Source organism: Oryza sativa, chromosome 1 (assembly GCF_034140825.1).
Source record: "Oryza sativa Japonica Group chromosome 1, ASM3414082v1".
Taxonomy (NCBI): domain Eukaryota; kingdom Viridiplantae; phylum Streptophyta; class Magnoliopsida; order Poales; family Poaceae; genus Oryza; species Oryza sativa.
In genome coordinates this window covers 1,205,754-1,231,172 of record NC_089035.1, presented here as the reverse complement: position 1 = coordinate 1,231,172, position 25,419 = coordinate 1,205,754, and the positions used below count along the sequence as shown (strand labels likewise).

The following is a 25,419-nucleotide window of genomic DNA, read 5'->3' as shown; positions in this document are numbered from 1 at the left end:
CACGCGTTTGCTTACTCCTATATATATATGTACCCATTTGAACTAGATTTCTCATCAGCTCAGAGATTGTTCATTTGTTCCATTGCTTCTTCTCTTGATCACTTGCTACCTCACTACTGCGATTTGCCAACAATTTTTTTGGTTTTTGGATGGCCATGTCGTCGTCGATGTCATTGCTTACGTCGCCGGCCGAGCTCGGCCGGCGCGGGCCGGCGTTGAAGGCGAGGAGGTCGTCGCCGGCGGCGTGCTGCGCCTTCCGGCGAGACCAGTACAGCGGCGGGGCGCTGGTGGACTCGAGCATGGCGGTGCTCCGGCGGAGGATGAGGGAGGCGAGGATGGCGGAGAACAACTACGAGGCGCCGGCGGGGTGGTCGGCGTGGGAGAAGCGGTACTACCCGGCGTACGTCTCCGACGTGTCCGCCGCCGTCGGCGCGCTGCAGCTGCTGCTCATGGGCACCCGCCCCAGCGTCGCCATCGCCGCCGCCGCGCTGCTGTTCGCCGGCGTGCCGGTCTCCGCCGTCGCCGCCGTGCACCACCTGGCGCAGCTGGCGGCGGAGTCCGCCGTGCTCCTGCAGCACCACGTCGTTCCTTGACCGGATCATCATCTCTACCTTGCAGCTAAAATGTTGCCTGAAACTGATTTCCAACTTGTAAACAAGAGTGTGTTAGAAAGGAATTAACCCTGCATTATTATCGCAGTGTTAAATGTAGATAGAATGATATGCTATACACAGCTGATCTTGTGTAGTTGATCTTAAATTTAATTTGTTGGTGATTTTATAAGATAATGAAAGTTTTATTAAACTCAATCAATTATATCGGGATGATATATATGTCTATAGAACAATCTCAGCCTCTATATAACTAAAATATACACGGCTAAATACATACACTCACAAACCAAGGTGAAAAAAATTACAGGAAATATTAAGGTACCATCAATCCTGATTTTGTCGGTGATTTATCTTCAAGGGTGTTTGTTCTTATTACTTTCTTTGTACACTAAATGACGGTTTCGATTAAAGTTAAATATCAAAATATGTCTATATCCGATGCGTCCAGTGGATACAGTTGTCCGAGATGGAGAGTCTGCTTGGTAGAGCTCCAACTCCTAAATTATGCTCCAGGAGTTGGGTCTAGAGTGGAGTTGTGAAGCATTCTAAACCCAGCTCCACCTCTCTAGTTCATTCTGTGAGAGTGCTCCACCCAACTCCGCTCCCATTTCCAGTGGAACTGAAATTAATTGTTTGGCTAGGCTCCAGCTCCAGGAGAGGTGGAGTTGGAGCTGGAGCTGTGCCAAACAGGCCCAGAATCTAGCTTGAACACTGATAAAACATAAGTGGAGATAAATATATTCCAAATGACGAATTATATGATTTCTTAAAGCAACTTTTTAATATATATACTCCCTCCATTTCACAATATAAGTCATTCTAGTATTTCCCACATTCATATTGATGTTAATGAATCTAGAAATATATATCTACCTAGATCCATTAATATCAATATGAATGTGGGAAATTCTAGAATGACTTACATTGTGAAGGAAGTATTTTTTAAAAACATGTTTTTAGTAGTTCCAAAAAAGTGCGTACGAAAAACGAAAAAGTTTTCCTCTATTTAAGCCATTGAAGAACGCGGCCTTCAGTAAACAAAGGAGATTTGTAATACAAGAGCCATGAGAGGGAAATGTCCTCCTATATGAAGTACTATTCAAATATCACAAGTGCCAACGCATGAAGTAGATCAGACACTCACTATGTGGGAAAATGTACAATAATATTGATAATTGATTATGGAAGGAGAGATGGTGTCAGAAAAAATAATGTAGAAAGTCAAACAAATGTGCTAAATAAAATGTGCAATTTGACCTCACTCAAAGGAATCTTCAGGAAATTATATCCAATAATCGATATGGAATTATAATACGTATATATATTCGTCTCTGAAGGAACCAGCAAATAATCAGGAGCTTGATCTTCAGAGATGACCTTGCTGCTGATTAATTTCAATGGACCTTGCCCAACAAATACTAGGATTATATTTATATAACGCAGTATGGTCAAAGCTAAAACTAATAAACCGGCATGGAAATTATACAACCATTTGTGCGTCAGGCAGTATGTCACATGAAACATATCTTGTTGTATGATTAATTAAACAAACAAAACACAAATAGTAGGATCCACCTGCATATTAATTAGCTAGCTAGCCTAGCTAGCCGATCGATCTAATCAATTATATCCAGGAGAAAATTAAAGCCCTTGAAAAAACGACATTGGCTAGCTGCCAACATTGAAGAGATATCTTGCTGTGTTGAGGACTGGAGCAACGTTTCGTTCAATGCATCTTGGATCGATGACGGCGACATCCACAACTCCAGTAAAAAGAATGAAAAGATGACAGAGCTAGCTAATGCCAATATTATTATTATTATTATATATTGTGCCAGAAGAAATATATCTTCCAAAATCCTTTTATCTCCTTGCAAAAAGAAAATTCCTCTTAGCTAGAAGAATTTTACAACTTTCTTTTTTTGGAAAAAGATCATTTTTACAACGATTTTCGATCAATCAATCACGAAATGATGAGAAGCTTTCGTTTTCTTTCGCTTAATTTGTTTTGTTTCAGACGAGGGATTAAGCTGTCGTCCAACCAATTAATTAATTTGCTGTTCCCCCGTTTCCCTGCTACTTACATGATACACTACGACTAAGCCAGTACTAACATTTGGTGAGAAATTAAGTGCATACAAGAATTAATTAATTGACGAAATGCGCGTTGCATACGCTTTTACGCGTCTTGCACATGCGTGCGAACGACATTTACGTACGTAGTAAACGATCACCGTCGTTTAATTATGAGCAAGCAAAAATTCTTATTATGAATAGGTAACTCAGCTCCGACGAACGGCGACACCGGCTGATTAGCTATATACTTCCCCCGTTTCACAACGTAAGTCATTTTAGCATTTCCTACATTAACATTAAGATTCATTAACATCAATATTAATGTGAGAAATGCTAGAATGACTTACATCGTGAAACGGAGGGAGTAGCAAGTGCGCATGGGTTAGCTTGATGATCTGGTCGTCACATACTCTGCTGCTCTTTTCTGCTTCATGGACAAATATATATATAAATGTGCACATTTTCAGAATTTCTAAATGGTGGGAATTTTTTTAAACTAAACTTTCCACATATAAACTTCTTTAAAATTTTGTTTTAAATATGTATATTTTTTAACTTTATAATAAGTTAATTTATTCATTAGTACTCTATCGGTCCCATAATATAAAGGATTTTGGGTGGATGTACAAAAGGAGTAGCTAAAATATTATGAAGTACTTTCTCTTTCCAAAAAATAAGTTTATTTTTTTACTCATCCCACACATACCGATATAAAATTAAAAGGACTAGAATACCCTTACTTTATCAAATCCGAGTACAATTATTCCTCACTTACCTATTTTTGATGTAATTATTTCATATTTTCATAAACCCTAATACAATGATTACTAAAAATAAACTTATTTTAAGATAAATAGGAGAAGCAAAAATAAATTTATTATAAGACGAAGAAAATACCATAAATCATTTAGTTATTCAGTCCTTCCAGCACAAAATAAATGGTCATAATGCAGTTATGCTAGGCTGCTTCTTGCTTATGCTAGTACTCCCTCCGTCTCTAAATGTTTGACGCCATTGACTTTTTTAAACATGTTTGATCGTTCGTCTTATTTAAAAAATTTAAGTAATTATTAATTCTTTTCCTATCATTTGATTTATTGTTGAATATACTTTTATGTATACATATAGTTTTACATATTTCGCAAAAGTTTTTGAATAAGACGAATGATCAAATATATTTAAAAAAGTCAATAGTGTCAAACATTTAAGTACGGAGGGAGTATAATCTATAATTTGTGCATATATGCTGGAAGAAAAGTAGTGCAAGCAAAGCGAAGATAGCTAGCTGCATGCTGCAGGGAGCAGAAGACCAGGGAGTTAAGGAAACGCGTTTCGTGTGGAGCCAATCGCCGGCCGCTTGCTTAATTACAACTTGACCCACTATTGATGAACAGCACTGGCTAGGATATTCACACAATGATGCATGATAGGATCAGTACAAGCAAGCAACAGCATGATATGGTACAGCAATTTCCAACGAATTTCGATCCACTCGATCTCTCAACGCGTATATATATCGGCCGACCGGCGTCACATCGATCTATCGTCCAAATCCAACCGTGTCGCACTTAATTTCCTATATCCGCCTACGTTAATCCGCAATATAAAATAATGATTAAACATGTTTTAGGCTCATTTGGAAGAAAAGAACTGTTTAGTTTTTCCTGAAGCATTTGAATCCTGGAAATAAAATTCATATGAAGTTATCTGGAATAAAGAGCATGTCCTTAAAAGTTTTCTATGAACATCCTAAGGAATAAAGCATTCCATTACAATTTTAGACTAAAACAAACATGAGAAAGTCCAACTCATGGTTTTCTCTTCCTGTACATGTCTACAATTTCTTTTTTTTTTTGCGTGTGTAATCCAAACGACTGTTTTGAAATACTCTTGTGCAGTTGTGCTTCTAATTTATGTAGGAATTTATAAGGCATGTGACCCGTGTTCTTTATATTTTTGTGCTTTCAAATTCGTGTGTTTCAAAGGACTCTTAGTCTCTTGGGTGCGTTTGAGACGAGGGGAAATGAATTGTTTACAGCAACTTTTTTAGAGATTATTTTTACCAAAAGCGTACTTCCTCCGGGTTGATAATACTTGTCGTTTCGATAAGGGCACGGTTTCCAAAAAAAACTACTTTAACCATTATTTTTTATTATAATATGTACAAAAGTGTTAATAAATATATGATTTTATTAAAGTACCTTTTAAGACTAATCTATACATATAGTAACCATATTGAAAGACAAATATTTTAAAAATAATTTATAATCAAATATTCTAAAGTTTGACTTCACTCTTATCTAAAACGATAAGTATTATCAGCCCAGAGGGAATATCATTTAACAGCTTGAAACGAACATAGCCACGTCGACGTGTTTCAAATTCCTATGCTTGAAAGCACTTTCCTGTAAAACCTTTTTTTTAATAAAAAATACGTTGTTTAGAAATTTGAAAAGCGTACGCGCGAAAAATAAGAGGTACAAGTTATAAAAAGGGATAAAAGAACACACATTTAGGCTCTGTTCGTAATTCCCAACTCCTTCCGCCTCGTTTTTCATGCGCACGCTTCCCAAACTGCTGAACAGTGTGTTTTCTTAAAAACAATTATATATGGAAGTTGCTTAAAAAATCATATTGATCTATTTTTAAAAAAAAATAGCTAATACCTAATTAGTTATGTGCTAATGGACCACTCCATTTTTCGTATGCAGGAGATTTAAGTTTTAATTAGTGTTCCCAACCCATTCCAGCTAACACAGCCTAATGTCTCTAAGAGTCCATGTCGACATTCTAAATGTTGAATAGGCCGAAAGAAAGGGGTCGAGGGAGGAAACAATTAAGAACAGAAGAATTATAATAATTTTTAGGACATGATATGATGGAGCTTGTAGTTAAATTTAACTCATTTCTAGAACAGCTCTCCTTTCTGTTAAGACAACTAATGTTATCTTGACCAAAACTATCCTGGATGCCACAATGTCTGAACTTTTGCAGAAAAAAAATGATAGGTAATCACACGGAATCAGCCATTGGAACGTTCTTGCCACGCGTTTTTTTATTTTTTTTAAATTTTTTTTGCCAACAACGACGCACTATATATATAAACCCAAGCAACCAGCCCAAGCTCCAAATCAATCAAATCGCATTCCACCAATTCTCCACTCTCCATCCTCCTCTAAAATCCATTTCAAATTCGCGATTCTGATTCTCTCCTTAATCGAATCGCGAATTTCGTTAGCTGAATCAAATCACAGCATTCGCTAGCTGCACAATTCTTCTTATCGGAATCCAAAAATGCAACCGGCGATCTCCCAATTCCCCGCCGCCGCCGTTCGCCTGGCTGGACCGGCGCTCCCATACCGGCGACCACCACAGAAGACGACGACGTCAGTGACATTGAGGAAGCCGGCGGCGGTGAGGTCGCGGCGGCGCGACGACGCGGATCAGTTCTTCTCGGGCGGCGGCGGCGGCGGGGTGGTGGACGAGGGGATGATCGAGCTGCGGCGGAGGATCCACGAGATGAGGGCGGCGGAGAGCGGGTGGGAGCCGCCGGCGGAGTGGGCGGCGTGGGAGAAGGAGTGGTACGGGAGCTACGACGCCGACGTGTGCGCGCTGGTGGGCGCCGTGCAGGCCTTCCTCATGAGCTCCCGCCCCGGCGTCGGCGTCGGGATCGTGGCAGCGGTGGCGGTGAGCGTTCCGACCACCGCCTTCGTCCTCGTCTCCGGCCTCCTCCATGCCTCCCAGTCTCTCCTCTCCAACCTCCAACACTAGAAGCTTAGCTTCCAAGCTAACCATGGATGATCACACTTGTGTTCTTTCTAGTTTATACTAATTTAATTTTATCTAAAAAAACTAGTATATGTAATGTTTGATTTGATTATCGTTTCAATTACAGGAAAAGAAATATAGATTGTCAAATTAACATTTCGTCTACATGAATATTCCTTTGTATATGAGCAATTATGAATTACTCCTACCAATTGTTATCTCCATACAAAAATGTGATTCTGACAATGCATTTTGACAAGTACTATTTGTCCAGGTGTATAGGTATAATTATTTTTTGGGCGACAAAGTTAATATTGTTCAAGCACAATAGCTAGCAATTCTTTTGATAGCGTAATCTTAACTTATAATTCTGGTCCTCGCAAAAAAAACTTATAATTCTGAGAGAAGTTGAGAACTTGTCCTGTACGCCTTCAGCGAAAATCAGAGATGTAAACCATTTCTATTATTAAAAAAAAAGCGAGCTAGCAAATGGACCTAGTGGTCACGCATGTTTTGGCTCTTGTTGGGCATGAGATCAATCAGAAATAAAGTCTCTACAATGAAGATACAGTGTGCTAAAAAAAATGTGAAAAAGCAGCTGAAAACCGGAGAGTATCGCTGTTTGGGCCGGCTAGCAAATGGAGGCCCATAAAAACAAAGATGAACGAACCAGACGACCCACAAACGAATCGGATCATCACACATGAGTTGGCCATGGGTTCGTCTTCCTCGTCGATCGCCGTCGACCACGCCGCCGGCCGGCCACGAAGATAGCAAGCTCGGCGGCGCAGCAAATGCAAGGTACTAGTAAATTAAATGGATTTGATCTTATCTGACACTCATATCGATCTGTAACTCGAAAAACCTAGATAATTTTTGGTAGATGTCGGGAAGTATCATTGTTTGCTACTTTTAATTCGGCGGTTTAGGGTAATCTGCAAGATATATAACATTGAATGGACTGATATAGGGTACGAACCGCCAGTTGCTGTCTAAATTTTTCAAATAAACAATCTGGGTGAAGAGCAAAAAGGGGACTATGTGTAGAAATTTCAGTGTTACAGATTGCCGGACTAAATAACAAGCAGGAATGGTTTGTGTTACACTTCGGAATTAACCATATAGAAGGAAAAAGAGCACCCTTCTCGGTAGAAATGATTAATTATCCATTGATTTATAAGTACAATCCACAAGTACAAAAAAATATCTTAAAACTTGGCATTTGAGTATTGTGAAACATCATTCAGATATACAGAATGACAGGACTAGCAAGCAGGAATTGTTTTATGGTTACACTTGGGATTTAACCCAATCATCAACTAAAGAAAACTTTCTTTGATCAACGTTCTCCACTCCATGCCGGCAAAGGTTTGCATCAGTCTTCCATATTTCTCTTCTTCCAAACAATAGACATCATATAATCTCCATTCTCCAGGACGGATCTACACCTAATATGTTTGCATCAGAATCAATCTCGACGTGTTAATGCTACAAAAAAAAGAGCAATTAACAAAGAAGAGCATATGTTGGGCCAAAGAAAGAGAACATGCATAGCATGATGCACGGTTGCCAGTGAGGCCAAATAACCACAGCTGCACACTGTCAGTGAGTAGTACAGTACACATAAACAGACGAACATGTGATGACCGGTGTACGAAGCAATGAAAATACTAAGAGCGGCTAGTAGATCCAAGCATAAGGGTATCTGATGCAAATCTATCAGAACCAGGTGTAGCAAAAGGGAAAAAAAGAGTGGACACAAGCAGTGTTCAGGAGAGATAGATCAAACTGTCCAAAGAGCAAAGCAAGATCTAACAACATCTGCTTGTCCCTACAACAGATGGACAACACGCTGGTGCAAAGACAAACAGTGATGGAATAATTCAACAGTGACATAACATCTCACCAACAAGGGAATAAAGCGATGCAAAGTACACCATTCAACGCAATGATACCCAAAAAATAAATAAATCTGAATCTCTTGATTAGCTAAAGAGATCATACTTCAGATTGAAACATAAGAAACCTTTACATGTAATTAAAAATAACAACAGTGGCTGAAGTAACGCCAAAACAACGAAGCTTGCAAAACCAGATCATCTCTCCATCGAATATGCAGGTGCTATATATGACTGGTTTGAAGTACAAGCATTATCAAAAATCATTAGATCTACACATGGGGAACCAGGAAAAAATCAAATCCAACATGAACAGGGGGCAAATATATAAGACATGCAATCAGTAGTGACATGTACTACTATATGGGATCAAGATGCAGAGCTCCCTTCAATCCAAAGAGTGGTCAGCAAGGAGTTGATTCGGCTCCTTGGTCATGCAAACCACAAGCCTATCTCTTTTCCTATGAGATAGAATAGTGGGAACCATGAACAAGCAGCTGTATCACCCTTCAGATAAACCTTTCATTGGAACGAAAGGAGCTCCACTTCATAACCAAAACGCAACCACATATTCAAGAAACAACCAACAAAGAAACAAAACCACAAACCAAGAGAGATCTGAAACATATAGTATATAGCATAAACAAAACTAGAAGATTTGCAATAGCAAAAGCAAACATCAGAGGCTTCAGAAATACTATGTTAACCAAAAAAAACTTCAACTATGCATATAATACTGAGAGACTAGAACACGAAGATCAGAAGAGCCATGAAATCAACATCTACACCTACAAAGGGAGAGAGAGAAAGAAAAGAACTATTGTTTGTTGCTGTTGATGGGTGAAAGGTTGCAAGGGGAAGGGGTGCTTTTATAGAGGGATGAAGGGAGCCTATTTGGAAGGCCTTTATTGCCTGCCATTTATAATTCCTTCCCTCTCCCTTCAATGCTCACCCGTTTCTATCTTCATGTATTTTCTACCGTTTGTAGTAGCTGTAGGCCATCTCCAATATCTATCTCATTCAATTCTTTCCTCTATATATAGGCTGGATATATATATAGAATATAAATAGCAAAGATATACCATACGTATGTATGTAGTCCATGGAACGGTCTAGATGAGTAGTGATGTATATCTATCCGGCTGTTGTATGAATGAGTTCATGGTATATCTATTTCTATTTTCTAAAGGTGAATATACAAGTACTTCCGATCACAAATATTTGTTGTTTCGAACATAATTTTGTTGAAATTTTATTAAAACTATTTTCACGATCGAGCGTCTTATGAAGTAATCCAAGAACACAATGATACATAGTACTACTTATTCATTTCAATGCTAATTAATTAATTAATTGATTATTTTTTTCGTCTCTTCATGAAAAGACGGCTCAAACACTATCATTCTTATCGTTATCACATTAATCCAACTTATTTAAGAAAAGATAGGCCAAGAGAGAGTGTCATTTGGCAATGACGACGTGTTCTACTCCACTCGCAAAACAGGGGCGTCCTAGAGTAAAGGTTAGTTTAAAGAAAGGAAAAGTTTGAGACTTTTCGCACATTTGCAACCTATATTTTAATTTAACCGAGGAAAAAGAGAGAACCAAGATACCAACTATGCTTGGGAATGTCAACGGCAAGCATAATTAGGCTGATTACGTCTCTGCCAGCTGCTGTGGCCACGCCAGGTGGAAATAGCGGGATCAAATTTGAAAGTTCATGGATCCAAGCTGTAATTTGGTGGAATTGATTAATGTGTTTGGAAGTTTGTGGATTCATGTTTGGTACTAGAAGACGTTTTCTTTTCTATTTGAATTTATCCTGCGCCTGCAGGTTTTTGAATTGCACATGCATGTACATACAGATGCATGCATCGATTTGCTTTCACCCCCAGAATAAATGCCATGCAGTCGACATAATGCATACTATGAATCATGTGTCTGCACCAATTCATGAAGATTAAATTATTCTCCATCCAATCAAAAACATATTGTTAATTTTAGATATGACATGGTCATCAAAATTAAATAAAACTAACCAATAATTTTAGTGCAAGATACTTAATAATAATAATAATAATAATAATAATAATAATAATAATAATAATAATAATAATAATAATAATAATTGGAGGGAAAGACGTCCCTCCAAACATTTTTTTAAGCAGAAATTGTGAGTGTGTTAGGGATTGAACATAGGATTGATTGAAACCACGCCATCCTTGTCACTGCACGCATCTCCTAATAAAATACTTCTTTTGTTTCATAATGTAAGTCATTCTAGCATTGCCCACATCCATATAGATGTTAATAAATTGAGACATGTGTTTATATCTAGATTCATTAACATTTATATATATGTGGGCAATGCTAGAATGACTTACATTATGAAACGGAGAGAGTAATAGTGTTTGTGGAAGTAAAGTTTCAAGGCAAATCTAAAAATATATTTTTGATAAATCTGATATAATTGTTTTAATAAAATTGGTGTTGGTCTTGCTCTATTCCATATTACGCGATGCTTTTGGATCTATAGTTAGGTCAAATTTATTCAAATTTGTCCAAGTGTACAGTACATACAAAGATGTAGCACCGTTTCCAACACAAAACAAATAGACCTTAAGGGTGGATTTAATGATCAAACTAATTTTGATGCTGAAAATGTTCCTACATTTTTCTATGAACTCAGCTAATTTTTTTTAAAAAAATAACTTATGATAAATTTGAAGTGTTATAATATATGAAACGGAGAGAGTAATTTTTAAAGTTTGACTTCAAACATGTTCGAAACAGCATACTTTGGTGACCAGGGCATTTGATTGTGATCATATACTAATAGAACATGAACAAGACGACAAAGATCAAAAGCTAGTAGCAACCACACGATCGATCGTGCGTGTACAAATATATTCGAATCATCGGCGATAATTTAATAATTATTCAAAGCAGATGAGAGAGTACGTGCGGATCCATCAGACAATGTACACTGTACATATGACAGCATGCATGCATGTGTAAGAAGAGAAATAAAGTCGATGTGCGAATGCCTTCAGATCGACTCAAATAATCGATAGATGCTGTCCTTTCATAAATTTATACATATACTAACTTCGGCTAGCTTCAGTGCTTAGTCGGTTCATTAGTTATCATGATACTTGTACTTAACATCATATGCGCTTAATTACAACATACACATTCACTTCTATAAACACATATACACCCAATTCTATAAACACCTTTGAAGAGCTAGCACCTTCGAAGAGCTAGCATATTTTGATATTGACAAAAAGCTACCACGAACACCTCGCTGTCGACGGGTGCGTTACCTATCATTGAAAGATTAATTAGCCGTAAATACAAGAATTCGTATCAAATCTAGAACTCGAACCTATGTGAATTAGTTCTATCATAAGCAATGTAACCAGTTAAGCTACATTCACTTCGCAGTCCCATAATACTCCACGGAAGGTTTCTAACTATATATTGGAGGTGCTCATAGAATTGGGAGTATTCTCATTCTCTGAATTGAATCTAATTCTCCTTTGTCGGCACTTGCCACAGTTAAGAATTATACTGCTACTGTTGATTTTATAATATATACAGAGTATATCTTGGAAAAGAGTTGGAGAAAAGGTACTTAGTTACTACTTCCCAAGAAAAAAAACTATTTAGCTGCTGATCGACCGATTAGCTTATTTTTCTTCTCTAGGCAGAATTGTTAATTTAGTGTGTATTTTGTTTGTGCATGAATGATGTTAACATAAATTATGCAATTGCAGTTTGCAGAGCTGCATGCATGCTCCGCGACAAGGCTCTAATTTAAAATTTTCAAATAAAATTCCATGGAAACAATTTCAGTGACAACACAAGGAGAATTGGTGTCGTAATTAATTAACAAATGAAATTAAGATGAAAAGCATCTAGCTAGCCATGCATCCTTATCACTTGCAGATGCAGATGATGGCCACCCTTTCTGTAAAGAGAAAGAGAAATAAAGAGAAAGAGAAAAATTAGAGAAAGTGAAGAAGAAAACCGGAAGGTAGAAAGGTGAACACCGGGGCATCTATTGATCTATATCTTCGTCATAGCTAGCTTGGTTTTGTTTAGCTGACTCTTACCAAACAACTTGCTTGCAAAAGTTAAAACAAGCTTTAAATCCAAACAAAGCAATGTCCCCCAAATGCACTGTTCGTAGTTCACCACTCATCATTCACTCAGCCAGACAGCTTAAGGATCGGAAATGGTCAAAATTAACTTGGTCAGAAAGCAAGCAAAGTAGATCGGCCATCATCATCAGATAGTCCAATATCGCAATAGACCATATCCATTTATCGATCCTTTTTGAAAATAAATTTGCAGTTTATCATATACATAGATAAGTTAAGAGTTTGCCACCTATCAAATACTCCATTTCAGCAATATATGTGTCATGTTGGACTTCACGTACTCCATGTTCTTTTTTTAATTTATTTCTTGACGGATGAATAAAAGAATGCGTACGCTTGCTGGACGGTGTGATTTTTAAAAGACCCTCTACCGTATATACGAATTTCTTGGAATAATTAAATGTGCTTTTCAACTTCATAATATAGTTAGTCCATTCATTTGTATACTTAAATAGTTAGGAGTATCATAAATCATTCAACCATTCAATCATTCAGTATAAAAGGAAGGGCAGCTAGTTTTGTTTATAACACTACATTCGCGTAATCCACACATCTCTTAATAATATAGTACTTGGATGTTGCCATAACATATACTCATACAAACGTGATAAAGTAACCGCACATATTAACGATTTAATATTGGCGCCAAAACCACCTGATAAATACTCTTGTGGTGTTTAGTATTAAATTACATTGCCTATTCCACTTTAAAACTTAATTAATTATCGAGAATTATGAAACCGGATGGTGTAAGTAGAAGTAGATTCTTTTAGAGCTCATTCAATTCAAGAAACTCGTAAGATGTCTTCCGAGAGAGGGAGGAAAAGAGACTAGGAGAGTACGAAATATGCTCGTCTTGTTATACAAGATGGATTTTAAGATAACAAATTAAAATCCAGCCTTTATATGTAAAGGAGTGTAGGCAGCCCCACGAGAGACAGATGGAGGATGCAGAGGATATATTGTAGCTAAGCCAGCTCGTGGATGGGGTTTACTACCATCACCCCACGGGTTAACGGTAACCGCAAGATATATCGTGGTTTAAAAAACTAAAAAGGTTACAGCATATGATAACCATGATAACAACATGATAACCGTGTGGTTTTGTAAACCCTGCTCGTAGAGAATGAGAGGTGAAGACGACGACACATGCAAAAGTACTCCTTCCGTCTCATAACATAAGTGATTTTGGAGGGATGTAACAGATTCTAGGATTATGTATCTACATAGTCCAAGCCTGTCCAGATGCATAATCATAAGATGTGTCACATCCCTTAAAAAATCACTTATACTATAGAACGGAGGGAGTATATACTTGCTCTGTCTCATTAAAAAAATACGGTACAAATGTAACCAGTAATAACTTACATCTGGAGGGGACGTACGGAGGGATCTGGCACGTGTGTGCTGATGGAGACGACCCAGGAGCTGAGAGCTGCTGACTGGCCGCATGGGATCCAACTCATCATCACTGGCTGGATCTTGACCGGTCAACAGGAAGGGCCCACCACACCAGGAGTAGTAGTAGAGTGGTGCCACCTGATGCCGACGAGATCCCATCGCACATTGCGATGCGATGCGATGCAGACACTGCCACTCATCACTGCACACTCATGACTTTGATCTGCAAAATTAAAGCATGTTTCCTCTCGGGAGTAGTGTAGTGTATTACTCCCTCCATCCTATAATATAGCAATCTAGGATGAATCTTATTCCATCCCAGAACTACGGTGGTGTTTGGATCCAGAGACTTAACTTTAGTCTCTATACTTAGACACTAATTTAGAGTATTAAATATAGACTACTTACAAAACTAAAAAGCTAATTTGCGAGACAAATTTTTTAAGCATAATTAATCTATAATTAGAGAATATTTATGGTAGCATCACATAGGCTAATCATGGATTAATTAGTCTCAATAGATTCATCTCGTGAATTAGTCTAGGGTTATAGAATAAGTTTTATCAATAGTCTATATTTAATATTTATAATTAATGTTTAAACATCTGATATGACAGGGATTTAAAAGTTTTAGTAACATCTATCTCTACGTTGCCCTCTCCTCTCATCGCAACAACAAATCAGCAGCAGCATGGCCATGCCACTATGCCAGACGACCGAGCACTAGATAGATACTCCTACATCGGCCAGAGCGCGAGAGCGACGTGACCTGCCACTACTCCATGTCTCTCTCTAGTACTACCAGTGTAGTAGTAGTACATGCCTGCGGCTAGCCCAATCTTGAGCTGCAAATTTTGATCATCTCAAACTACTCCCTCAATAAGTTCATTTTTGACTCCTCTCACTTATTTCAAAATATTTTTTAAAAATAATAATTATATAGTAGTTTATGAAAATAGGGGCGCTATACCAGTTGCAGGTTTTACCACGAACCATATTGGTTTTCCAACAGGCCTATTGCTAACAGTTCTATTGCCAAATATATATATCATTAACAGCGCTCTATTTAATTTTCTTCTCATCTTACCTCTAATATATCAACCGGCCACCCCTATTTAATTTTCTTCTCATCTTACCTCTAATAATTCTCTCGTCCCCAACGGACGCGGCTTCCATCCATGCTCCGTTGCATCGGACGGCTTCGGTTATTTAGCGGTGGGTTCGTCTCTGTTTTTATTTATTTTTACCTGCAAAATCAGCGGCGGTATTTTTCGAAAGAAAAAAAAAACTTCAACAGAAAAGAAGACATATAGCAGACGATAAATCATAAAACTGCTACTTAGATCGGTTGCATCCTTCTTCTACCAAAGATATCCAAAGTAACCTCATATTTGAGGGGAAACCATCTAGAGCATCCTCTATCTGATAGTTTTATTATAATCACTTGAATAACTGCATTCATATTGAGCATGCTGCAGAAAATATCCTAACCTCATGTACTGTGATAAAATATTTAATTAGTTGCTTAGTGCTAATTACAGTGTCACGAAAGCCCAAATTAGCAATCGCTTGATCCTAACATGTGCTTGATCGTTAGCATTGACGATTTGAAAAATCGCGTTGCCGAAGAGAATCAAAGATCTTGCCACCGTTGATCGTTGTTCTAGCCGATTCATTTTTTCCTTTTCTCCGATTATTTCCATGGGAGAGGAACTTGGAGAAAGAAAATGAATAGGCTTGGGAGAAAGAAGATGTAGGCCCATCACCAAAAAATCAGAGCCGTCCGATAAATTGGGAGTACGGATGGGAGCACTGTGGAGGAGCAGGCAAGCCGCGTCCGTCCCCAACTATCCCTTATTCAATAAGATGTCATGCATCAATCCTAGCACTACAACAAAAGATTCACAGTTAAAACACTCATAGATCATCTTTTCCCATGGTTGACATATCACACCATAGCTGTGTTTAGTTCGTGTGCCAATTTTTTTTAAGTATATGGACACACATTTGAAGTATTAAACGTAGACTAATAACAAAACAAATTACAAATTCCGCATATAAACTTCGAGACGAATTTATTAAGCCTAATTATTAATCCGGCATTAGCAAATATTTACTGTAGCACCACGTTGTTAAATCATGGCGTAATTAGGCTCAAAAGATTCGTCTCATGATTTACATAAAAATTGTGCAATTGTTTTTTTTAACCATATTTAATGCTCCATGTATATGCTTAAATATTTGATGTGACGAAAATATTGAAAGTTTGAATAAAATATTTTGAATCTAAACATGGCCCATATATAAATGAGTACTTGTAGTCCTATATGGTCCGTGAATCCGTACGTGATGGATAATATCGAGACCGGCCGCTCTTGTTGGGTCGTCAACGTGTACAGGACCTGCTGCTTTTGCACGGCTACACGATCGATCAATTCATTCGTTACCAGTCCTGCAGTGCGGACGACTGCGGAGTACGTAGTACAATTAATATACAGTACCAAGGTCTGGTTTAGTTCTAAACTTTTTATTTAAACTTTTAATTTTTTCATCACATCAAAACTTTTCTACACATATAAACTTTCAATTTTTCTGTCATATCGTTCCAATTTTAACCAAACTTTCAATTTTAGCGTTATTCACCCCAAAGCATCAGGCAGTCCATGCATGAGATCATAAGGAGCATTACTCCTCGAGATCCATCTCCGTGTGGCTAATCGCCCAAAAAGCTGAAACGAACCTTGCCCTTACTCTGTATCAGCATCAGGCTCGAGCACCTCGAAGAAGAAGTAAATATTTCTTCCGTTTTTAAATATTTGACGTCGTTAATCTTTTTTTAAATATGTTTAACCTATCCGTCTTATTAAAAAATTTAAGTAATTATTAATTCTTTTCCTATTATTTGATTCATTGTTAAATATACTTATATGTATACATACAGTTTTACATATTTCACAAAAATTTTTGAATAAGACGAACGGTCAAACATGTGCTAAAAAATCAACGGTGTCAAATATTTAGAAAGGGAGGAAGTATTAATGTAATTGGCTGACTTTATTTATAGTGTTGGCTTTACATAGGAGCCAGCGGCAAGAACATGAAATTATGGAATTTACAATCGGTAATCCATCCTCATCTGTGTTGACAGAGGATATATGACCTTATCCGATAAGTGATCAATGATGTGAAAACTGGGCGAACGACTGTCACAGATGTCATACATCTTAGATGGGTTTCAATATTCATGGTTCAATTCACCCGTCACGGATAACTCATATGTGATGGGTTACAACCCAAACCGATTATTAAAGGTGACTCGGTCGTCGGTAATGAGCGTAGGCGTAGCCGTGAAGCCCAATCTTCACATTCTCGAGAAAAAAAAAAGGTCCAATCTTTGAATTTTTTTTTTGTCTGACACGGATGAATACCTGACAAATCGCCGGCCTCCGTCAGCCCGTCACAGATAATGTCTGGTTCTGTACTGTACTAGGTAAGAGATCATCTTCACCCAGCTTGGTCTGCATGCACTGAATCTGTAAATTAGTATCGCTTAATTTGGTCGAAGTACTACTACTGATGATCGATATGATGGTGATTAGACTAATAATAAAGCGTAGAACATCTCAATCCGTCGACAAGTCTAGCTTATATACGGAGTATATCCTTTAATTCAGTTGTGACTCCTGTATGGCTGTATCTACTGCATATGCATGCTCGCTAGCCAGTGGCAACTCGATCCAACTCGCTATCAGAAAATGATGGCTTTCGCGTCAAAAAAAAAAGAGAAAATGATGGCTTGATGACCATATATAATAACAAACTAATTACTAGTTGATCCATCTCGATCGCTATCGATCGACCGTGCCATGACCGCAATACAGTATTAGTTCTAGCTAGCTAGCTGCTCCTAAATAGTCATGAGATTAATCCGCTGATAGATTATTTTAGCTTATCGAATCTATGAGCTAAAGAAGGCCGAACCGAGATTGATATGAATAGCTTAATAATCTATCAGCATATATTTCTGTGGACTTTGGGCTTGAAAGACTGCCTTTTGCAAGGGATGGGCCGTGATGGATTTTATGGGTTTTAAGTTTGTGTAAACTTTAGCTCATTAATTTATGGGCCGCCTCCTGTGACAAGATAACAGGATTAAGCTAATAACTGGGCCTTTGGACCGTGGCTATATAGGGGCCGGCCTCATGGAGATGGCCCACACTGCTGCAGTAGCCCTTGAGCTTAAATTAGTCTATTGGCCCATTGGCCCAGCCCAAATGACCCTTTCATGCTCTTCTTCATGGATGAAAGTCCTTAGCTAAATGAACCCAAAGGAGCTTAACTATTATCTTGAGCGGTGAAGCTTCATGGATCATGGATGAGTTCGAAGGGTTTGTGGGTGTCTCCTAAGACATGTCTATTTTTCTAAATCATACTTTTGTAAAAAAAAATAGTTATAATTGCATGAGTTTTTTTTTAACACATACACGCATATGACACTTATATATACACCCTCACACTCACCTTTGCAAACACACGCGACTCCAATGAATATCTCTGACATATCTTGTTATTGATATAGTAATTTGCGCTTAAAGAATAATTAGTTACGAACACCTAATCAAATTTCCACAAGGAAGCTAATGATAGGTACGCTCATTTTTGCTGCGTGAAGTTATACTATTTTTTATGATCGATCCACCTAATTAATATTATTAGTTTTTGCATATCATACCTTTAAATCTTTACATATATTGATGACTCGAAATCTAAAGATTTGTTGTACTATTACTCGAAATATAAAGATTTGGAGAATAATGGAAGGATCACTCCTGCTCTTGATTGTACTTTCCGTGGGTGTACACCGGTACACCGTACACGTACGTACACGCTAGCTAGTCTGATGTGTCCTTTTGCGTGTTTTTGTTTCTGGATGTTTTTCAACATCATCATGCGACCGAAATGATAAGGAGTGAGAGTGCGTTTAGTTTCCAGAAAGTTTTTCTCAAAAACATTACATCGAATCTTTAAACACATGTATAAAGCATTAAATATAGATAAAAACAAAAACTATTTGTACAGTTAGGGGGGAAATTGCGAGACGAATCTTTTGAGCCTAATTAGTCTATGATTAGCCATAAGTGCTACAGTAATCTACATGTGCTAATGACGGATTAATTAGGCTCAAAAAATTCGTCTCGCGGCTTCCATATGAGTTATGAAATTAGTTTTTTCATTCGTGTCTGAAAATCCCTCCAGACATCCGGTCAAACATCCGATGTGACACCTAAAAATTTTCATTTCGCGAATTAAACTGGGCCTTACTAATTTGCATTGATTGACCGATCCACCGATGAGAACGGTCAGGTGTGCCAAAACATCCGGAAGGAACGAAAAGATCGAGACAACCAGGCAATGACACGTAGCGAACACTAGTAGCAGCACCCATTCGATGTGTCTAGTTACTTGAAAAAAAAGTTAAAAGTTTGAATAAAGTTAGGAGTTTGAAGAAAAGTTAAAAGTTTATATATGTAGGATAGTTTTTGATGTGATATAATGTGATGAAAAGTTAGGAATAGAGGTAAACTAAACAGTTCATATTCTGTACAGTTTGGGTACGTAGTACCTTGCATTGTCGACGGATCGGGGCTTCGTACGTCGTCGTCGGCAGTCGGCAGCCGGCAGTCTCGCTCTCAGTCTCAGGATCGATCTCTCTTTTCAGACAACTTTCGGCCTCCACTACGACACAACTTTCTGAAAAGATATCGAAAAGATATCAAATTAAGTAAAGGAAGCCAAGATATTTATGCTTAGCGCCCATCCGGCCCATACTATAGTATACACTCATCACTAACAAAGTTAAGTAGGTGCTACACTGCTACTACCACTAATTAAGAACACAAATTAGAACGCGTAATCAGCAACACCTTTCTTGACCTGCACTGCACTGAACTGAAGGAAAGCTAGCTAATGGCACCACACACTAGTATTTTTACAAGAAAGGCACTGTACAGTTATACAGTATTTGCCACACTACCCAACTCCACACCAACAAAGCAATATGCAGACAGACACGTGCAGGTGGGGCCGCCACCCAGAGACGCCTGTTCCACGTGACAAACTTCCCAAACTACCCCTGATCTGATCGCTAATTCGCTATGGTACCTCATGGCACCCCGCGTAATTAACCCGCAAAACCGAGCCTCTTCGTATACAACCTCGAAGGCAGGGCAGCGGCAGGGGCAGCACATGTCCCACGCCGCAAGGGATCCCTACAGGGCCCCACCCTCCACCACCGCACTCAACTCAACTCGTGTCCTTTTTCACGACGCGCACCGAAACGACACTCACTGGAGGGTGGGGACCGCCACCACCACGTGTCGCCGACCGCCTGCCACGTGGGCAGGGCGTCTCCCCCGCTACGCGCACCCAGGCGAAACGCACACGCCGTTTCGCCCGCCACACCGTCGCGTCGGGGTCGGTAATAACTAACCCGAGACAGGGAGAGAGACGAGACCGACCGACGCCGCGGGCTTAGTCCAGTGGAAGGTGTTCGTCCACTCGCGCTCGCACTCCCGCCGTTACGCGCGCGCGCGCCGCCGCCGCCCCGACCTCGCCGCGCGCGCCGACGAACCTAGATGCGGTGATGGGAAGAAGGGGCGCGGGCGCGGGCGCTGCGGTGGTGGTGGTCGCGGCCTTCGTGGCGGCGGCCGTGGCGTCGGGGGACACGCTCGCCGATCTCGGCGGCGCCGCCAAGGGGATCGACAGCGTGCCAGGTGCGTGGGCTTGAGCTGTTTTGCGGCGAGTGGTCCTGCGATTCGTCTCTCGTTCTATTCTATCTCTCCGTTGCGACTTGCGATCGATCGGTGGAGTGGAGTGGAGTGAGCGGAGGGGGATCGGATGAGTAGCTTAATTAGGTCGAGTTCATCCGTTTCAATCCATTTTGTTACTGATTGGAGCTGTGTTTTTTGGGTGGATTTCACCCTGCTGTTCAGGACCACTGCGCCGGTGCTACGTTTGTCCTGTCTAGTATCAGTATGTGCGCTTTTTTGTTCAGATATTACTAATTTTTTTCGTCGCCGTCTGCGAAACCATCAGCGTCTTAGGGTGATCTCATCTCATTCGATTTCTATATCGGATATGCTCTATTTTGTTCGGAGAATCAAGCCCAAATAAATCCGGCTTTTGTTTTGCTCAATTTCTGCATAAAAGAGCGGCTATTGTTCCGGAGGATTCGGCGGTGATTGCTCGTTCGTTCGGGCCATATTGCTTCCCCTTTACTGCGTTTGCCGGGTAGATCTCCTTCCGTCTGTTAGTTGATTTTTTAAACCCCGTAGTTCAGGGATGCTAATTTTGGTGATTCGCTTCCACTAGTAAAAATTCTCTCATCTCGTTTGGAACAAGTCAAACACTGGGTACCAGTATTTAATTATCATGTCGGTGCTCTAATCTGCGACGGCTACAATTCGGTCTTTACTTACACGTGAAGTCACAAGGTTCACACGAAGCATTTCTTCCTAGGGAGTGGTAGAACTTTCATCTTTCTGTGTAAAAGCGGCACTTTCGTTCACTGGTTCATGCGCAAACAGAATCTAGATTTTCGTAATTTATGCTTATAAATGTGAAGCTCGATGCTTTACTTATCGTACAAGATTACAACCAAGTGGCAATTTTCATTTGCTTCTTGCCTTGTACAAGCAAGCAGAACTTTGATGGTAGTTATGGTTAAATATTATCAGCTAGTAGTATTCTGGACTGGTACTAAACGGTTGTTTTTCTTCCTTTTTTGTGTGAACTGCTACTACAGAAGTGAATAACTTGGGACCATGGGCGAAGGGGCTTCTGAAAGGGATGCCGGACTCGGCGGCAGGGCCAGCAGAGGGCCCCATCGCAAAGTATCCGCTGGTTCTGGCAGAGGAGAGGACGCGGCGGCCGGATGTTCTTGACCACCTTAGGATGTATGGAGGAGGGTGGAACATCACTAACAAGCACTATTGGGCGGTATGTGTTGCTATCAAGAATTCAAGACACTAAAAGTTTTATACTCTTGAAGCTCTAGTTTATTAGAGATGTCATGATATGCAAGTAGACGATACTAGTATTTATGTTGGTTGTTGGAATATGATAGTATAGATCAGTACAGGCTATATATGAACTACAAATTCAGTCTGGACAATTTATTTCTACTTGTCCAAATACAGTAGCCAGTTACAGGACAACTTATAGACCATTCATGGATAAACTTACTTGATTCTTTTTTGTTTGGTTTTAAGGTATTTGTGAAATCCCCCCAAAAAAAATCTATGTAAAAACATTGAGAAATTTGCGGTAGTATGATATGACAGTGTTGTCTCACTTTCTTTGAACTGTGTAAATACTGTTTACAAGGTAATCTAAGGAGAACAGGAAAACACTGACTCTACAGTCGAAAAATGTATGGCATAGTTTGAAGTTAAACTGGCCTATGCCTTTAATTATGATTGAACTGTTATACTCTTCGTTCTGCTTAATGCCCATGTTCTGCCTACATCTTAGCTGAATCAAGTTTGTTTCAGTCTGTTTCATTCACAGGAATTGCTGGGTTTGTTCTTGCTGCTGGGTGGTTTATTTCGTTTGGAATTGCTGTAGCTGCAAGCTGCTTTTGGAAATCAAGAATAGACAAAGAAAATGATTTTCATGCAGATATACTGCGCCTTGTGTTGCTTGTGGTCTTCATATTTACTTTAACGTAATGTGCTAACTCTCTAATAATCATTTTTTCCTTTTCTTTTTGAGTTCATCTGATTGGGATATCGCTGGTTTAAATAGAGTTTTCTACTCCATGCCACTATTGAGTTCTAAGATGGCATAACTACTGGTTCTAATATCTACCAATGTTACATTTTGTACCAGGGCTGGATCTGTTATCCTCTTTTGTGGACAGAGTAAATTCGGACAAGAAGCTACTAGCACTGTCGATTTTGTTGTGAATCAATCTGATTTCACCATTCAGACGCTAAGGAATGTTACCGATTACTTATCGCTTGCAAAGACAATCAGTGTGGCAGCACTCTATCTTCCTTCAGATGTACAAGGGCAAATTGACAATTTGAAAGTGGACTTAAATAAAGCGGCTGATACTATATCCCAAAAGACATCAGAAAACTACAGAAGGATAAGAAAAGTTCTCCATAACTTGTACGTTTCAAACTATTCTTGCCATGTTTACCTCTGGTTTCTTGACTTTGAAAGTCACTGACTGAATAATAGTTCATGTGACTATATAGTATATTTATCTGTGGGCCTATATCTTTTCTTCAAAATGACGGCACTGTGTTGCTAAGAAGCGTAATCAAAATTCAAAATGGTTATTATGGCATTGCATTCATTTATGCTAGCACATTATTAGTAATGCTATGCCTTCAACTGAAAATTTGAATTCCTGTTTTACTACAGGTCAGTTGCTTTGATTTGCATAGCTGCGTTGATGCCTGTTCTTGCATTCTTGGGATATGGTAAGAATTTCATTCTGTTAGTCAAACTGATGCCCTTTTTGTTGGTTTTGTTATCTCAGATGTGTTAACACTCACTACTTGAACAACCTATTCCTCACATTTGCAGTTTTGGAGCTGTATGGACAAAGAAGTACAGTTTATGTGTAAGCTTTGTGGCCATGTACAAAGTACTGTGTATTAGAGTGGGCATGTTAGTGCAGTAATTTTTTACCACTTACTTTTTGAATTTTACAGATTTGTTACCTTATGCTGGACAGTAGTGGCAACTCTCTTCATTCTTCTAGGGATTTTCCTGATATTGAACAGGTATTATTAGGTTACGAATAGCCTTCTTTCCATGCGAAATAATTCTAGGAGGTCTTACAATTCTAATTTTCTCCTTGGTATGGAACCATGAATCAAACAGAACTTCTTTTACCGTGAATCAGGAGGTAAGCCCACAGTTTCATTAATTAAAAGTATAAGAGCTACAAACATATTTAGTAGAAACATTTTTGTAGAACTCAACGATGATGAATTTGCTTGTCGGTTGATATGTGCTATGTGTTCATTTGAAAAGAATGAATTTGCTTGCCATTTGATATGTCACCCATGTTCATATGCTATGAACCAGCATTGATAGTATCCCTCCCAAAACTAAATATGTTTTTATGAGGTTGCAATTCACTGTTTAGTATTAACAACATTATAATCTTTCTGCAACAGTGCTGCAAAGGATACCTGTGAAGCAATGGATGAATGGGCACAACATCCTCAAGCAGAGACAGCTCTCAGCAACATCCTTCCATGTGTAGATGAAAGCACAACCAATCAAACCTTGTACCAGAGTAAACATGTTGTGGTAATTCTTGTAGGCATAGTTAATAGGGCTATATCTGCTCTTTCAAATCGAAGGCCACATCATAAACATCCTGGGCAGTTCATGCCTTACCTGTGTTCTCCCTATGATGCGAACCTGACTGATCGGCAGTGCAAGTCTAGGGAGGTCACCTTCGATAATGCAACCACAGTAAGTTTTGGCATTGTTCTGTTACTAATTTCACAATTTGTTGGCTTCAATTGAAGTTTTTCTCTGATGCATGACTCTTGCTGATCTGGTTTATTTTAGGATTACTAGATGGGGTCATTTGTGAAGCTTTGCTTGATAACAAAATGATTTCTTCTTTTCAGGCATGGCTGAACTATACATGCACAGTTCCTGACTCAGATTTGTGCTCTGGCCCCAGAACCATAACTCCAGAGATATACAGTCAGCTTGTTTTAGCTGCCAATGTAAGCTATGCTCTGTACCATTATGCCCCTCTCATGCTCAATCTCCAGGACTGCAAGTTCGTCCGCAACACATTCAGCTCCATCGCTTCGCAGTACTGCCCTCCTATATGGCGCGACCTCAGCTTGGTCTCAGCAGGCCTGGCTCTCATTGCCTCTGGCTTAACACTTGGCCTCCTCTTGATGCTTTTTGCGGACCGCCCCCAAAGGGAGGAGGTGTCCGAGCTGCCATCAGGGTCAAGGATCACCCCAGTAGACTGCTCTCCATGACGAGCTCAGTCTCTATGGTCATTCAGACTAGTATAGCAATTGCCTGTAATAGTTAGGAAAAGAAGAAGGTGAAGCACTGGGGCAAAGCCCCATTTTGCAGTGGAGATGATCTAGGTGGATGAGTGCTTCCTTCCGTGGTATACATGGTATGTTTCAGGGAATAGTTGTAAAGGCTAATGCCTAATGGCAAACAAAATTTGGGCAAAACCCCACTATGATATGAAGAGCAATGTTCTGTATCCCCTATGATTGTTCAGCTGGACATGTTTCTTTCTTATGTACATGTCTTGTTCTGTGTGTTTCCATATTCTGTTGGTGGGGGGGACATTCCTTGTACACTAGATCAGCCTGATGTCTATGCTGGAGGTTGGAACAGATTTTGCAACCATGTCAATTGATGCAGTTGAGCAAGCGGGAGGTTTTCAGAAAAAAAAATGCACAATTTTCAGCTCTGGTCGTAAGGGTT

General features: G+C 39.3%; 3 protein-coding genes across 3 annotated transcripts; all 3 read left to right on the top strand.

The window, feature by feature from the left end:
* Positions 1–53: 53 nt before the first annotated feature.
* Positions 54–816, top strand: LOC4326044 (uncharacterized). Its single transcript, XM_015785505.3, has one exon. It carries the CDS (start codon positions 150–152, stop codon positions 591–593), a length of 444 nt encoding a protein of 147 aa, XP_015640991.1. The 5' UTR covers positions 54–149; the 3' UTR covers positions 594–816.
* Positions 817–5,818: 5,002 nt separating this feature from the next.
* LOC4326043 (uncharacterized) lies at positions 5,819–8,223 on the top strand. The gene has a single exon (XM_015785492.3). It carries the CDS (start codon positions 5,985–5,987, stop codon positions 6,459–6,461), a length of 477 nt encoding a protein of 158 aa, XP_015640978.1. The 5' UTR covers positions 5,819–5,984; the 3' UTR covers positions 6,462–8,223.
* A 12,209-nt stretch (positions 8,224–20,432) lies between these two features.
* On the top strand, positions 20,433–25,192 carry LOC4326042 (uncharacterized). The gene is made up of 9 exons (XM_015785373.3): positions 20,433–20,696; positions 21,728–21,921; positions 22,476–22,648; positions 22,813–23,097; positions 23,356–23,414; positions 23,521–23,557; positions 23,649–23,720; positions 24,120–24,423; positions 24,585–25,192. Exons 1-9 carry the CDS (start codon positions 20,567–20,569, stop codon positions 24,951–24,953), a joined length of 1,623 nt encoding a protein of 540 aa, XP_015640859.1. The 5' UTR covers positions 20,433–20,566; the 3' UTR covers positions 24,954–25,192.
* Positions 25,193–25,419: the final 227 nt, after the last annotated feature.